This window comes from Poecilia latipinna, unplaced genomic scaffold (assembly GCF_001443285.1).
Source record: "Poecilia latipinna isolate Pla-1442-1.1 unplaced genomic scaffold, P_latipinna-1.0 Scaffold639, whole genome shotgun sequence".
NCBI lineage: Eukaryota > Metazoa > Chordata > Actinopteri > Cyprinodontiformes > Poeciliidae > Poecilia > Poecilia latipinna.
Window position 1 is genome coordinate 229887 of NW_015113255.1, and position 17195 is coordinate 247081.

The following is a 17195-nucleotide window of genomic DNA, read 5'->3' on the forward strand; positions in this document are numbered from 1 at the left end:
TGCCTGGCTTTTTTTCTGTAACACTTTATTATTATGAAATTGACATGGACCAGAACGTTAAAATGAAGTTTTAAATCTGAGCCAGGAACATGATTAAGTTTATAATATTGGAAAAATATGATGTTATCCCAAAGACAACGAGGCAGTTGCCATAGCTCCCAATAGTTCTTATCAAAGCTCAGCAGTATCATCATCATTGTTATTACTCTGTGCTAGCATTTAAACTTGTGTAATATTTCTATTTGCTTTCACCTGTTCTTAGGAACTTGTTAAATCTTCATTGGAGTCAGACAGGACGCTGCCATGAACCAGACAGGCTGCCCTGAGGTCAAGGTCCCATTTCCCGTCTTCTTCACCGTTGGAATCGTCAGCCTGGCTGAGAACCTGCTGGTCGTGGTGGCGGTGATGCGCAGCAGGAACCTCCACTCGCCCATGTATTGCTTCATGTGCAGCTTGGCTGCCTTCAACACCATCGCCAGCGTGACAAAAACGTGGGAAAACCTGATGATAGTTCTTGCTGATGCGGGACACCTGGAGAGGAGGGGTCCTCCTGAGACCGACCTAGATGACGTGATGGACTCCCTGCTCTGCATGTCATTTGTAGGCTCCATATCCAGTTTCCTGGCCATTGCTGTTGACCGGTATGTATCCAGATCTGCTGACAGATGACTGAAGATACAGTGAGTGATGCAAAAAAACAAAACAAAAAAAAAATGTTAGCTGTCTTAAAGCAATAAACAGGTTTCGGGCTTCTCTTACCCATTGGCTCCAACATGACACCATTGTGTGAACTGTATGTCCTGCACATTGGACAAGGGCACAATGCAACTATTCAATTGCACTGTGTAATTCCTTCATGAAGAACTAGTAATGGTATCTAATGCATCTTTGGCCAGTCTAATGTGTTTTTTCACTGTCACCATGTATTGACCGTAATGCCGTATTGACCCTAACGCCCAACACATTTGATCATTTTTGTCATTTTATCGTAAACCTTTTGATAGAGACAGAAGACGGCGATAGATAGCTCTGTCAATCATTTTTGTCACATTTCTTGCTAATATAATCCCATTTTAAAAGGTGTGATATGTCTTAATTCAGTGCTAGTACAGAGGTCCACAGTCATATTGGTTTGACCACTGGCATAGTGACTGGTATCCAGCCACAATGATGAAATGTTCTTTACCCTCTCATTTTGGCTTGTCACTCCTCAACAAAGTATTCCTTTGAATTACACAACACTTTATAAAAGAGGGAAGATAATGATGAATCAATTGTGACATGACATTCAAAAAGCCAGATTTTGTTGCAAATTAAAAAAAAAAATCCCTCATCACCATCTCAATACTCAAAATGAGCCTGGAAAACATAATTAGTTTGCCCTTTTCCACCTAAACACATATTGATTGCTATGGGTACATAAACCTTATTGTTTGATAGCTGAAGGTGGCTTACCTGAAAATCAAATAAAGGAAACTTGTCAAAACCCAACTATTACCCTGAGTCAAAGAGATGGTATTATGGATAATAACAACATGTTGCCTTGCAGAAACAGTTGACCATTGTAGTTTAAGTTAACTTTCCAGGATACATCTGTCAAAAGACGAGGTGAAAGGGATCTAATGAACTCTGTTTGTAGCTCATTTATATTGGGACTGGTGTGACTCTCATTCACTGATCTGTTCCACACAACAAGCTGAGACCATGTTGTTAGGGACACATAACATCCTGAAAAAAAGTTTTAAGTCTAAATTGTGTTTTTAATTAGACATTTGATCTTTGCATCAAATGCAAAGATCAAATGTCACATGCCACAGCTGCATGTGGTCCCTCAATCAGGACTGAAATGTTTTTTTTGTTTGTTTGTTTGTTTGTTTGTTTTTTGTTGTTGTTGTTTTTTATCCTACAGTTACATCACCATCTTCCATGCGCTACGCTACCACAACATCATGACCATGCAGCGAACTGCAGCCATCTTGGGGCTTATCTGGACATCATGTGCAGTTCTGGCTGTGCTAATGGTGAAGTTCTTCAACTTTAAGTTCATCATGATCTGCTTCATTGTCTTCTTCGTCGTCTCCCTGGCAGCCATCTGCTTCCTCTACGTCTACATGTTCATGAGGGCCCGCATTCATGCCAAGAACATTGCAGCGCTTCCTGGTGGTGGCAGGGACAAGTCTCAGCATCAGAGGAGGTGGGGCAGCAACATGCGAGGCGCTCTCACTCTCACCATCCTGTTCGGGGCGTTTGTGGTGTGTTGGGCACCGTTTTTTGTCCACCTGGTCATCATCACAGTTTGCCCTATGAATCCGTACTGTGAATGCTACCGGTCCTTGTTCGAGCTGCATGTGGTGCTGATGATGAGCCACGCCCTCATAGACCCGGCTATCTACGCTTTCCGCATGGCTGAGCTGCGGCACACCTTCAGAAAGATGCTGTTTTGCTCTGACTGGAAATTTTGCTTGTAACAGAAATGTATCTAACCTGCTCCCTGTTGTGCTAATGATCATTTTTGTCTTTGAGTCTTTCATTGGCAGGGGTTAAGTCACTATGTGGTTCCTGTGACATGTGTCACCAAACAGCTGAGGCTAACAGAGGGTATGAACCTACATCACTCTTGTTTGCATTGCTACTTGGACATTTGGTCAATGGACTTTGAGCATACAAACCACATGTTTGAACTTTTCATTTGTTGTCCTTTTGGTCTCACCGGGGATCCCTATGACCTGAAAGTGATTCCATTGTTGGCAACTTACTCTTTAAAGCAGCAGCAGCAGCAGCAGCAGCAGCAGCAGCAGCAGCAGCAGCAGCAGCAGCAGCAGCAGCAGCAGCTATTTATATCAAAATGTTATTTACCTAAATGTCTACAGGTCCTGACAGTGCAACATCTGACAGATCATCTGTGAAAGAAATCCACCTCCTCCTGCTGTCTGCAGAAATGCATTGCTGGCTGCCGGTCAGAAGCAACCAATCACAGCCAGAAGGAGGGTCTCAGCGCTGTAAATCATGCTTATGTATGCACTGCCGAAGATTAACAGTGGAGAAACAACTTATTGCTGGCTATGCTAGCTAGGCTGAGCATTAAGGGCAGGCTCTGCGGTGGGCAGAAAGCAAGGAGGAATGGAGTGAGCAGTGCGTACATGAGCCTGATTGATGGTGCAAAGACTCTATTCCTGGCTCTGCTTGGTAGTTTCTGACTTAGTGATGTATTTCTGCAATAGAAGATTATGTGTCTGTCATGAGATTCTGACACTTTTTTACAAACCTCTAAAAGACATATTTATAAAAGTTTCCTACTGCAGAATTCGCCCATGTCAGCCTCTTACCCCATAAATATTATCTTGCAGTTTTATAATCAAAAGATTGTTTAGATACATGTTAATTTATTATTTTGTTATTTTGTTTAAAAATTCCTCTATGTCTGCATGTTCATGATGGCCCGCATTCATGCCAAGAGTTTAAAAAGTTTAAAAATTCAGAAATTAATTAAAACACCCCACATGTAGCGTCAAAACTTTAAATCTTGGGTTAGATTCTGAACGTTGAAAGCGAGTCTGCCTCTTTATTCCACGGATGATCACATGCTGTGAACCTTAAATGATAAACCGCTCCAATCAGCAGCAGATCAGTTTATCCACAACTATTTTTACCTCTTTTCTCCCTCTCTGCGGTTAAAAGAAAATAAGGTGTATAAAAATAATGGATTTCATATCTGAAATTGAAATTTTTATCTCTAACTGGATTATGAGACTTGACTTTTTTTTTTTTCTTGCCAGCTATGCTTCAATTTCCTAACGACCACTTTCAGGCTATTTGGCTTAGTTCTAACTTTCTTTTCTGGAGTAATCTAAAGTGAGAAATCATCCAGAAATCCACCAACATGGATCATATAAACCAGCCTCTGTTTTTTTTTTTTTTTTTTTTTTTTACAGAACAACCATAAATGTGGATAAAAGCTGAACTCAGAAATGGGATGGTTAGCACCCAACACAACATGATCCAGACCACAGTATGGTGCTCTAATTTTGGTTATAATTTGGTGTTCTGGTGTGATAACCAGACAGATCAATGAGTTAATTAAAAAATATATAAGTTAGATTAAGCATTAGGAATGACAGCTTTCTTTAGTGGAGAGACCAAAATCTCTTTATTCAGCTTATTTATTTGTCTTTTTAGTGTTTTATTCAGTCAGACATTTCTCTTTAACGTGTTGAATTGTTTGTGTTTCTGAGTTTTATCTTTGTTTTTGTTCCTTTGCTTAATTAATTATTGTAGATCTGACATACGATAACTGATTGTCAATAAAATCTTGTTATGCTGCACTGATTATTAATGACATCTGATTAAAGAGACTGATCAATATCTAAAGAAAATGATAAATTCTTGATACATTATTATAATTGAAAAAGCTGTCAATATGCTAAAGTCTAACATTTGCCCCCAATATACATCTGTCATGCAAAGCCACTGATAACAAGAGACACAGAAGAAATTATTATTTGGAAGTAATTTAGCACAAACGCAGCCCAGAGACAGGCATATAGATGACCTGATTAGCAAAGAGCTAGCCTGCTTAGAGCAGAGCATTATTCCTCCAGAGATCAATGATCTGTCACCAGTATGTGAAGACTGAGAGAAGATCAGCTGACAGAAGAAGCCTGCAGCACTGTGCAGACATGGCCTGATGCTGAAAACAGTAAATCCATGAAGACGCCCACTCTGCAGGAGAAAGTGGGTCATTAACTCACCGACTGACTGACTGACTGACTGACTGACAGGCCACACTAACAAGTTTCACTGAAGACACCATCTTTTATGCTTTCTGGTTTTTCCCAGTTTATCCCAACCCTTTGCATATTAAATGATTCACACAACCATTGTTGGACTGCACATGTACCAGATCAGGCTGTTCCCTCTGGGTGTCAGTGAGAGTATAGCAATGTGCAGCAAGCAGAAGTCTGATGGGATCTGAAGGTCTGGATGAGAGCCAGTGAAAGAGAACTTGAGCGACATTCTGGCTACAAACGGAAAAGTTTGTATAACTGTATAACTGTTGAGGTTTTCCATGTAGCACAGCAGTCATTATAATAAATATAATCTGCTACAAGCTAAGATTATTGTTTACCAGCTTATTGTAAAATGCATCAGCTCTACTGTGTTTTGGTTCTAGTACTTTTCAAGTTATTAATTTCACATTGATTATTTATTATTACTATTATTATATCATTAGATTGAGCATCACTGTAACTAACAATAAATCCAATCCTGTTTGTGACTTTTTGGGACGTAAATAAATAATTTTTGATGAATGTAAAAATCCTTTATTCCCTTATTAAATAAACTATGCAGTAGGATTTTTATTACGTCTTCAGTCAGAGGCTTCAGTAACCCTTTATTTAACAGGGTGTGCATAAGACGGACATGACTCTGTCATAAACATGACTTAACATGAAGTCTTCATGAATGTTTACAACTGTTGTCATGAATAGTCATTCGATAAATAATGACATTTATAATGCAAAGGTGACAATTTTAATTTACTTTTGATGCAAGTTTTAATGCAACTTTGCATTAAAAATGTCATTATTTACTGAATGACACTTCATGACAACAGTCATAAACATTCAAGAAATCTACTCCTTTGTCTAACAGGTGTTATGTCATGTTTATGACAGTGTCATGTCACTCTTATGCACACCACATCAAACCGCTGTAACACAGACTGCTAAAGGAGATTCTTCCTGCTCTGAAGATAATTGTATGAGTTACAGCATCACATTTCCCTGTGGGATTTGAATTATCCATCATAAAGAGAGTTTGGAAAAATATTTAATGAAACAGAAAACCTTGAAATAAAAATATTGGAGCCAATTTTCCTCAAGTTTATTTATGTAGCACATTTAAAAACAATCACTTTGACCAAAGTGCATCACAAAGAGTAAAAATAGACAAAATTCCAAAACACATCAATAAAATCAACAAGAACAATAAGATAAAAACAAAAACAAAACAAAAACAAAACAAAACAAAACAAAAAACTGGAGTATAAAACAATCAAACCAGTCTGATGGAGCTCAAACTTGGATAAAAAAAAAGAGTTTTCAGGAGGAACTTAAAAGACTGCAGCATGATTAACAAGGGGCATCTTGTAGTCTGCAAAAGGCTCCATCCCCACTGTGCTTTAATTAGGCCATTAGATGCAGTAAGAACATCTGTCAAGAAGATCTCAGAGCACTTTTTGGACTCTTAGGTTAAGGAGGACAGTTAAAAGATAGTGCCAAACCATTTAAAATGGAGTAAAAATAATTATTTATACATAATTAGTAAAACAGAATAACACTCAGATTTATTATCTTTTTTATTAAGACATAAATAGATAAAGAAGAATCCATTGTAAGCCACATTGCTAACAGAAGCCAATATTTACGTTTGTTCATATCACCATTTGACGAAGTGAAATTGGCGAACGGTCACTGCACATGGAGAAAAGCTTCAGCTTTCATGCGATCAGAAAAACCTCAGTCTGATGAAGCAGCTGAGGCAAAACACAAACTGCTGCTTCTGTGGGCAACAGAAACTGTGTCCGTTTTGAAGAATGTTGCATATGATAGCAGCAGAGGGGCTTGAGCACAAATGCAAAGTCATTGAAATAAATATCGTTACAAGTCTGTGCACATTTATGCATCTTCTCCCATTAATATTCTCTGCAGTGCAAAAGACTTACAATAAATCGGAACACTGTTACAACACAAGATGGGTAACCCATGTTAATCTTTTCACCATGTTTTTTTTTTTTTTTTTGATCTCGATGTCTTTGGGAACAAACATTATGTTAGGGAAGATATACAGCGACCGACTTTTTTTTTTTTTACAATAAATAATATGCTGCACAGATAATAACGTTGTTTACATAGCAATGCTTCATAACATTCAGGTTCAGTAGGTCGCTGCATTTTTACTGATAAAGAAGAGTCAAGCCTCTCAGTAGGGAGGTAGGCACCAGCACACAATCACAGAGAGCGCTGTGGAGCTATTTGTACATTCTTGTTTTTACATGGCAGCAGCTCAGCACACAGGGGGATCGATGTGGAGCACAGAGACAGGAAGGAAGGAAAACTTTACACTCTTGTCTGAGGAAACGGTGCTGCACTTTTACACACAGGCAGATTTCAAGAGGCTGGTTGGCTGGTAACCATGGCGTTGATGCAGACACAGCTGCAGCTTGATGACGGCTGTCATTACTTTATATTTGTGCAACTCTGGATTTGTTGATACAAATGGCATAAAATGAAAAAGATAGATGGTGAGTTTTGCTTTTCATTTGTGTTCAAAAAACTGATAAAATAGAGAAGATGTTGCACAGTATGAACTCTTTGAATTGAAATCTATGGAGTGTTTAAAATTAGCTGTGTTTCCATTACAAATGTTTACAAATCTTTCTCAATATTCTGCTAATGTTGAAAAAAACCCCCCACTATTTTGCAGTAGTGGTGTTTCAGTTAAATATGAAACTGTTTTAAAATCAGACATGAAGAAGCTTTTTCACACAGTAAACCATCATCCTGTTACCGCTTCCTGTTGTCTTCTTCATCATTTTCACCAGTAGTAACATCCTGCTGTTGGACTCATGAAAAATTTGGTTAATTGATAGTTTGAGGCTGGACCCAGCTACTACTTCTTTTTTGTTGTTAATAATTAAAGTTGCTCAAAATCACTGAGATTCAGGCTTCCCCACCCACAACTATCATCACCAGAAAAGGTTCTTATTTGCATATATAGGACAGGGCGGGTAAAAGAAAAAAAACAGTTTTTATCTTTTATGGAAAAAAAAGTGACATTTTAAAGCTGGCATTTAGACCGTTCCAAAAAATCATGAATGTTTGTTGTGTTTGTTGAATACATGCTGATAATCACATAAAAAAAAATAATAAAAATTTGGACAAAAAATATCTGGAAACAATGCTTCTACGGCGATATATAAAACCACTTTTGTGTTTCACACTGAGCAGAAAATAAATAGATCCTCTAAAGGTCAGGCAATATGTGAGACAGCAGGATAAACGTGTTGCCCCCTGGAGTGAAGCAGGGATTTGTAATTATCTTGGAAAGCGTTTATGAAAGAGCAGATGGCTGCTGTGTGTGTTTTTGTGGTTTCCATGTCTGCTTTTAACAGGTGATCTGAGCGTGAGGACCATTAGTCAGAGGAGTAAGTGTATGTCACCCTGTCCTGCTGCTTTATCATCAGTTTTTCTACCTTGTTTTTGGTGTTACTCATTCACATTGTAGCAACACAGGCCACTGCTGATGATCCATGTATTAGTCATGTATGTCTTCCACAGCACCAGATATCATAATGCTTTTCCACCCAGAGTGGAGGCAGCGCTTTCATCTGCAAGTCTTTGTTAGACCTCTAAAAGGGGGCAGTCACCATTTACTTGGATGGTTTTTACCTTCTACATGCTGAACAAAGCCGAACAGCAGGCTCTGCTCCCCCACCACATAGTAATCAGTGCAGACCTCTTCATGTGTGCAAGACAGTAATAATACTGTACTCTTAATGCAACATCACTGTTCCTGTCTCCAGACAAAAACTTTCCTACATTCTGAAAGATCTGGAAAACTGAGCAGCGAAAATCACTAGTTCAAGTCATCCTTTCCTTTTTTCCAATCTGCCATGAAGTGTACACACTGTTACGTCCTTCATGGGCTGCAAAATTCTTCGGGCTCCGGTGAGACAATGAAATGTAGGTTGGTAAGAACCAGAAAGCGAGAATGTTTTTTTTTTTTTTTCTGTCAAAACAAGTCTAAATTTATTCATAAACTGGGATTATGTATTTGGTCTCCAAACTGACTCAGCTCACTTTTCACACTTACGACTGAACTGATCACCTCCTTTCCACTGAGAAAATATACTTTTATGTTTTAGCTTTGAATTATTTTTATTCTGTGATATGCATCGTTAACAGCCCATAACTCACAAACATCACTGGATAATAATTAAGTGCATCCTTTCACAGTTAACAATGCCTCAGTCTATAACACTATCGCCTGTCATGACAGTTTTTTATTAAGTCATACATGTTAAAAAGACTCAAGTTTCAGATCAGAAGTGCAAGTCAGATCTGAAATCTTTTAGTCTCAAATTTTAGTTGTATTCACCGTCTGATTAATTTAGCTATTAATTATCTGACCTTCCCATATGGGAATTCATTTTACTCATTTACTTATGAATAAAATGTACATATGTATATGTTGTTTCTGTGTCTTGAGTTGCTCAGATCACAAGCTTCTGTGCAAAAGTTTTAAACCAGGCCATTTTCATCAAGAATTCAAGCTTTATTGCAATATTTTAAATTAAAAATCTCAAAATTGTATTATTATAATTACCTTAATTTGTGTTATTTATGTAATTCATCTGCTTGTGATACATTTTCTGTTTAGCCACTTTATTTAAAACATGGCTAAAGATAAAGTTTTTCCTTACAAACATTTCAAGTCTGAATCTTCAGAAAAGTAGTTAGAAGTGTTGAACATTTACACATTGTGTTCTTGTTTTCTCTTTTTCATCGTTCACATTATAAGGCTTTTTTTTAATTAGCACTTTTCTGTTGTTCAGTGAATGCAAAAGATGCATTCAGTGTTAGTTTTTTGTAAATAATGAGAGAAAAACTGTCTTCATAAATCATACAGAGGCAGCAGCTGAGCTCTGGAGTTACTGCAGCAACAGCAGGAAGCATTTCTCCTCCACAATGCTCAACGCCGCTTCTCTGATGAAGACAACACATTTCATTATATTCATTATTACAAATCTAAAGCCCTGTCACCTGTGTGCAGGTGTAGGCTGGCACTGAGGAGCAGACAAACATCCAGACGAAGACCCATGCCTTGCGGCGCCTTGATTCTGACGAATTTTGCATGTGGAAATAATTTGGCTTAAGAACTCCTAATGAGCTTATGATGCACACAGATGTCATATGAGAAAATGAAAGATGCATAAATTATTTGTGCTTTCATGGAGCTTAGTGTTGGCGCAGAGACACAGACAGTTTTCAACTGAAGTGTAATTAAAAGCCCCATGTCTCCTGACGGCTTTATCAACTCGACTGTGAACAAAGTAAAAAAAGAAAGTGAGTTAATGTGCAACACATGGTGTAGAGCTCCAATTCTCATGTGAATAACATTTTACAGTATGCTGAGCAGAGAGTGTAATCACCCCACTGACCAATATAACATTGGACTGAACAGGAATTCCAACAACAGGTTCATTAAAGCGTTCTCTCCCGGATAGAGCTGTTAACGTGGACTAAATGTTCTTGAACCAGTGTCTGATTTCAGCTGTTTATAGTTTTTATTTATTTATTTATTTTTATTTCAGTATTCACTTTTAACTCCATCGCTGGATTATGTTAAAGTGCAATTCTGGATTGCATTTTGGAGCATTCAAAGTACAGGTTACCTGGATCTAACATGAGAACATGAAGAGGAGCTGAGTCCGGACAGGGTAGGACAGTTTTGTTGGTGCGTTACCGAATCATTTTATTTATTTACTTATTTACATATTTAAAGTTGCAGTAGGTAACTTTAATTTAAAAAGAAAGTATGTTTTTCACATATTTGTTAAAACTGTCATTATGTCCTGACAGTAGAATATGAGAAACGATAATCTGTGAGAAAACAGAAACACTCTCTGCACCGCCATGCGTCCACCTTCACAGAATGAGTTAAGAAATCATTCTTGTCATTCAGTCACCTTCTACAACGGCTCGGTTCTTGCTAACAGCGGAACAACCACTATATTTCATATCTTGAAATACTATTGGCTGCTTAAACTGTTTCTTAGATATAATCTTTTCTAGGTACAACAATCAAAATCCTTCAACTTTTCTTTATATTGTACTTGATGTTACTCCTTGGATACAGTGTACTTAGATATGTACTTTGATGTCTGAAATAGTTCCACTGTACAACCAGTGAAGTATCAGTCAGCTGAAGGACTTCACATACTGTCATTATACACTGATGACTTCCTTCTGTTCATCTCTGCCCCACTAATGTGTTTGTGTTTATATGGTTTTGCACCTGTCAATAAAATTGCATTTTTACATTTAAAAACCATTACACCAACAACAAAATGGTGTTGATTCAAGCATATTCCAAACCCCCTGAACACTGCATTACAAACGACTTTATGTTTTATCCCCTAAAGCGCTGAATTGCATTTCTAAAGAGTTTTGGCCTCCTTTTGTAACATCAGTGAGAACTCCCATGATCCTGTCAGAGTTGCTAGCGTCATTGCCGAGGCCGTTCCGCCACGCAGGTTAGTCCTAATTGCCAAGGATGTGCACATCATGGCTTTGAAGCAACACTGGCTGCGTGGGGTTGCCATCATCGGCAATTAACAGTGAATATCTAAGCTCTCTTTCAGCCTGCATGGCTCACGTGATAGAAGTGAAAAAGATCTCTCAGGCTGCCTTGTCGGTCATAGTCCTGTAGGTTATTATAGTAATGTCGTTGATTAGAAAAGGAGAACCAAAAGAAAAGCTAAACCACACAGAGGAGGACATGTCAGGGGAGAATGATAGAAGGGTAGATTTCTGTGACGCATTTTTAAATGACTCGTGATTTCGGATGGGGCTGGTAGAGCGTTTGGATAATGCACCTAATAAATCAGCCTCTTTGTGTGTGTTTTGGATGCAGTGCATTAGCACATTAGGAAACACTTCACTGTTTCTGGCTCCATTCTGGCTCGTCCTTTTTAACAGTTGGCAGAAAAACAAACACCCAACTAAAAACTGTTTTCACTGTAATACGTAAGTGGAAACCCCTCCCCCCCCCAAAAAAAACAAACAATAAAACACAGTCTCCATGCGCTGGACGTTGAATTTCCGGAACCAGTCTCAGTTCAAGTTCATTCGTCCAACTTTGTTTTTGTGTGTGTGTGTGTGAGTGTGTGTGTGTGTGTGTTCTTTTCTTCCATTTTTTTCTTTTCAGAACTTACCGGTGAGGGAGCAAAGGTTGCTGCAGACGTTTCTTAAGCTGTAGCAACAGATTATCTCCTTGAATGTCTTCCTCATCTCCTGACTCCTGAAGGCGTAGATCAGCGGGTCGATCACGGCGTTGCACATGATGAGGATGAGGTACATGTTGAAGTGGGACATGAAGCACACGCAGTACAGGTTGCGAGGGCAGGAGATCATCAGGATGAGGTGCAGGAAGAAGGGGGCCCAGCAGACGATGAAGATGCCCAGGAGGATGGTGAGGGTGATGGCACCCTTCATGCTGGTGCGCTGGTGGATGGAGTTGTAGCCCGGCAGCGCGGCGATCCGCTTTACGTGCGAACGAGCCAGCATGAACATGTGGCTGTAGAGGGAGGCCATGATGAGCAGCATGGCAAAGAACATGGACACCAGGCAGATGATGACAGGGGTGGTCTCAGAGTAGATGATGAAGACGATCCCACAGCCAGTGCAGAAGGTCCAGATTCCTCCAATGATGCAGCCTGCTCTCCTCACCGTCATGATGTTGTGGTACCTCAGAGCGTAGAAGATGGTGACATACCTGTGGAGGGAAGCATATCACACATACAGATTTTGCATTTCAATTCTTGGTGTGAAATTATGGAACAAGTTAAATGAGGAGTTAAAAAAAGTAGAAATTTTATACAATATCAGAAGGCAATATTAGGAGGTCATTTTCACATGATATAGAAATATGAGGAGAGATAGCACTAACGTGTGAGTGTGTGTGGAGAATGTATATATATATAGACATATATAAGCCCTGATAAAATGGAAAATTAATTAACCTATGTTTTTTTATTTGATTTAATAATGAGGCTTCATCTGAAAATATTGTAAGAGTTTATAAGGTATGAGTTTATAGTTTTCTTACTTCTTCCTACTCCTTTTCGAGCATGTTAATATTGTGGTTAAAAAAATATGTCTTTTGCATTCCTTGTATATGCATGTGATTTTATACTGCTATCATATTTGAAAATAAATAAAAATAAAATAAAATAAATAAAATATCACTTATTAGCTTTTTAGAGTTATCTTTATAAGGTTACAGGTGTTTTCATACCTGACAGATTTGGGACCAAACTTACAACATTTGTTCCATTTTCAGCTGCTGTGGTTTTCTTTAACTCTGCACTGTGTCAAACAACCCAAACCCTTTGGAAAACGTGTTCATCTCTTTGCCTGTGGTGGTGCTACACCAAGAACTGCCGAAGTAAACAACTCTAGATCCCCTGAAGAAGATACCAAGTGCAACTTCCTTCTTCACGCAATGTAAACAAAAAATGAACTGGCACCAGATTTTAGTGGTTGTTGGATTTCCCCTTTGTCTTTGACAAAAGTCATTCTCCCTTTAGGGCTAAGCTTGTATGTTTGTTTTGGTTGTATTTACCCAGAATGCCCTGCGCTGTAGTCAGTTTCCAGCTTTTGGGGCAGTCTCCAGTCCACTTGCCATTTGAATCACACTAGAGTTCACTTCAGCCAAATCAAGACCTCAGTTTCCAGGACATCATAGTTCACTTTTTGGTCCACAGAGATAATTCACACCTCCTGAAATGAACCGGACTAAATAGGGCCTGTGTGAATGCAGCCTAAACTTCCAAAATACTCCATCACATTTCTGAGGGCTGACTCTAAATGCTAGAAAAAAACAAAAAAACAAAACAGGAATTCAATACAGATCATAATAATACTGCATTATAATATTAAAAGACACAGTAGGAATACTGGAGGTGTTTTGCTGTGGAAGATGAAACGGCAGAATTGACCTTTTCAGGTCACATAATCTCCACTTAAAGTTTGACAGAGAAAGAGCCAAGAGAAACTATTTTTAAAATATTGTTTTTTATCTGCTTTCTTTCATTAAACCAAAATCATCCGATACTGTTTTTGCATGCTCTGCTTTAAAAGGTAGATAAGAGAATCAATTTTTTTGGGATCCGCCTTTAGCCACTGTACCAATGAACCGTCAGCCGTCATTGGCTGACGGTTGCTGGCTGTGAGAGCAGATAGGGCTGCTTTGCCTTGCAGGGATGTTTGAAGAACTGATGAGACGTTGTTTCTGTACTGTCACTAACTTGGCTTACTAACAACTTTGAATCAATTGTGCTTCAATATAAAGTGCCATCATGGTGAAACAATAAACACACCCTTACTTGTTTTGGCCTTAACATATAAGATGAATCCAGGTTTATGTATTAAGTTGTGCTTTGTAACATTTTGTAAACATAACCTCTGAGATTGTTTTTATTATCTAATAAATAAATAGCATATTAAACACCACATTGATCCCTTTACTGTCATGATGATACCAGAATCCTCATGGATCGACTGACTTGCATGTGAGCATTTTGAGGGTCGCCGTGGAAACAGTGAAATCAGAACTTTTTCACATCAAGATTTGCTGAAAGTCATTAGATGTATTTGATACTGATTTTCCTCTTATATGATCTTTTGATGCTCTACTTTTATTAAAATAGTAACAGAGATAAACATTTTACTCTCACAGGAGACAAAAATTGATATTTTGATCTGGACAGAGGTTTGTATAAATCCAGACCTGTAGAGGTCAAAGGTGATGGCATTACACATGAGAGCAAGTTTTACAGGTTATGTATGCATAGAAGGTGTTTCATTATTGTGTCTGGGTGCACAACTTGGTGTCATAAGTTTATCACAGTGCTTTGGAAAAGCAGTAGGTAACACCTTGAACTTGTTTCCATTTCATTAAACTAAGGACTCGCCCAAAACCCCGCCCCAAAACCTAACGGGCCGGTCTGACAGATAAAAATATTTCATGGTGATGCTGCAGGAACAGGTGCAAGGAGATAATAAAATGAAAAATTTTTTTATAGTATCTGCATCAGCGAGTAGAAATTTACATTTTAATGATTTAATGACACATTAAATAGACTGTCTATTCATTAAATGGTTTAATTTGGTCTTACGTAGCCTATATTTAACCAGATAAGTTGATTGAGAACAAATTCTCTCATTTTTTGACTCACCCCAGTGTGCAGGATGCTTGAAACTCATGGCCAGCGGTTAAATTTGTCCAGAGGTTAATTTACACACAGGAAGAGTACACTGAATAAGGGTGAATACTAATGCATGTAACACATTATAGATTTTTACTTAAATTATACATCATTTTCCGTCCACCTCGCAATTTTTTGCCATGTTGTTTTTGTCAAATGACAAAACTGATGTTTTCATTTGTAAGGTGACAAGATGTGGACAATTCAAAGGGTTAAAATCTCTTGTGTGGCACATAGAAACGGTCAGTACCTGTCCACGGCGATGGCCAGCAGGCTGCACATGGACGCCACAACCGAGATGCAGATCATGGAGTCAAACACGTTGTCCATCTGTCTGATGAAGTGCTCCTCCACCACCAGCTGCCTGTTGTTCAGCAGGTAAATGATGATGGTCTCCCATGCATTGGACACGCTCACCAGCATGTCTGCCACAGCCAGACTGCAACCAAGCAGACACGGTTAATGACAGACGCTTTTGGCCACAAACACACATTCCTAAAGTTTCTGCACAGACATGCTTTCACCAGCAGCCTGCAGATAAGCTGGCAGACCTTCCTGCTGAGCAGTGATACATTTAAATCCCTGCCTCCCAGCAGGAGAGTCAGTTAAATCAATCAATGATTTACTGTGCAACCTTCCCTCTCTGCGGGTTTGAGCCATTTTCTTGTCGCTCATGTAGCGATGCCGATCCTAACTATGATTCATGGGGGATAAATTGATACCGCTGACAGATGCACTTTGCTTTAAAGCAGCATGTTAGCAGGTGTTTGAGGCAACAGCGTTTTGAACTAAATCAGGTGGTTCCCAAATGTCTAGGGTTACCACCCTACACATCTAGAAGCATCCCCTTCTCTACCTGAATCTCTGCCTGGCTCATTTCTAGACCTCAGTGGAGCTGATTGGCATGATGATGAGGGAATCCATTCATTTCATTCAGGTGTTCTGGAGAATTACTGCTGACTTTTAAGGAATCAAACAGAATCCAACTAAAGCTGTTTGTGCCGTTTTGTTGCACCTGAGTTTTAATTGTCCACTCCTTCACTGGTGGTGGATATGTGGCAGGGAGAGTTTTCTTCTCTCTCTGAAGGTCAAAATGTGTCAATACACATTTTGGAAACATAGAGACATTTCTTTGACATTATTCTGCTCTTGCATCTTAACATTTTCTGACTTTTTTCAGATTATTCTTGCGCTGGGCACGGCTTCTTTTTTGTGGTGTCCAAGAAAAATGAAGTGGATTTGTGCTCCAGTGGGAGGGACCTATAAAAACTTCCTAGAAGTTTTTTCCTTAAGCTCTTGTGAAGCATGACATGTCCTGGTTAGAAAGAAAAGCTTGTTCTTATCACCCTGAGTCTAAGAACAGATATATTTGTTCTTGCAGAGTATGTACAGACATTGTGTCAGAGGATCTTTTTACATTACTAACCATCTTAAATCTACATTTCAACTGTTAGTGAGAAATAAAGTATAATTTCTGATCAGAATGTAGTTTTATTTTGTTAAGCAAGGTTTTACCTTGCAGTCAATTACAATGGTAGAAGTAAAAGAATAAAATCTTCACATTTCAAGAACTTCAATTTTAGCAAATATTTCAAAACATTTATGCAAGACTTTAGGGGAAAAATTATTATTAGAAAAATTATTTTAAATTAGAAAAGTCAGAAGATTTTTACTAACTTAGCTCTCAGAATGCAAAATGGAAGATCTCTGTCTAAAATATAAACAGATCACTTAGTAGTCAGATCAAATCAAATCAAAAATTTGATTAGGCAGTTAATTTGTGATTTATGCACATTTTTATATCGGAAGAGGTTAGTTTTGAAATCAATCAATCAAATTTTATTTGTGTAGCACATTTCAGCAACAAGGCATTTCAGAGTGCTTTACATCATAAAAACACAAAAACACAAAGTCATGCAACATAGAATCAACAATTGAAAAATTACATTTAGTCAAGTGCCATTGTTAAATTCTTAAAACATTATGTTTCAAAGGGCTTTAAGTGTTTCAGCAGTTTTGCAACGTTCTGAAGTTTGTTCCAGATTTGTAATGCATAGATGCTAAATGCTGCTTCTTCATGTTTGGTTCTTGGAATTCTGGGAAAAGCTCATTAAGAAGTGAAATCATCATTTGAAACCTGATA

The 17195-nt window shown here is 38.4% G+C and overlaps 2 protein-coding genes across 2 annotated transcripts in view; one reads left to right on the forward strand and one right to left on the reverse strand.

The window, feature by feature from the left end:
• The first annotated feature begins 73 nt into the window (after positions 1-73).
• Positions 74-3258, forward strand: mc2r (melanocortin 2 receptor). Its single transcript, XM_015043570.1, has 2 exons — positions 74-641; positions 1910-3258. Exons 1-2 carry the CDS (start codon positions 304-306, stop codon positions 2466-2468), a joined length of 897 nt encoding a protein of 298 aa, XP_014899056.1. The 5' UTR covers positions 74-303; the 3' UTR covers positions 2469-3258.
• Positions 3259-6802: 3544 nt separating this feature from the next.
• Positions 6803-17195, reverse strand: part of LOC106954235 (melanocortin receptor 5-like) — a 32620-nt gene continuing 22227 nt past the window's right edge. Inside the window, exons 4-5 of the mRNA XM_015043571.1 lie at positions 15303-15491; positions 6803-12558 (exon numbers count right to left, since the gene is read on the reverse strand). Of these exons, the coding sequence (XP_014899057.1) occupies positions 11988-12558; positions 15303-15491 (760 nt within the window). The 3' untranslated portion in view covers positions 6803-11987. The remainder of the gene's footprint in view (positions 12559-15302; positions 15492-17195) is intronic.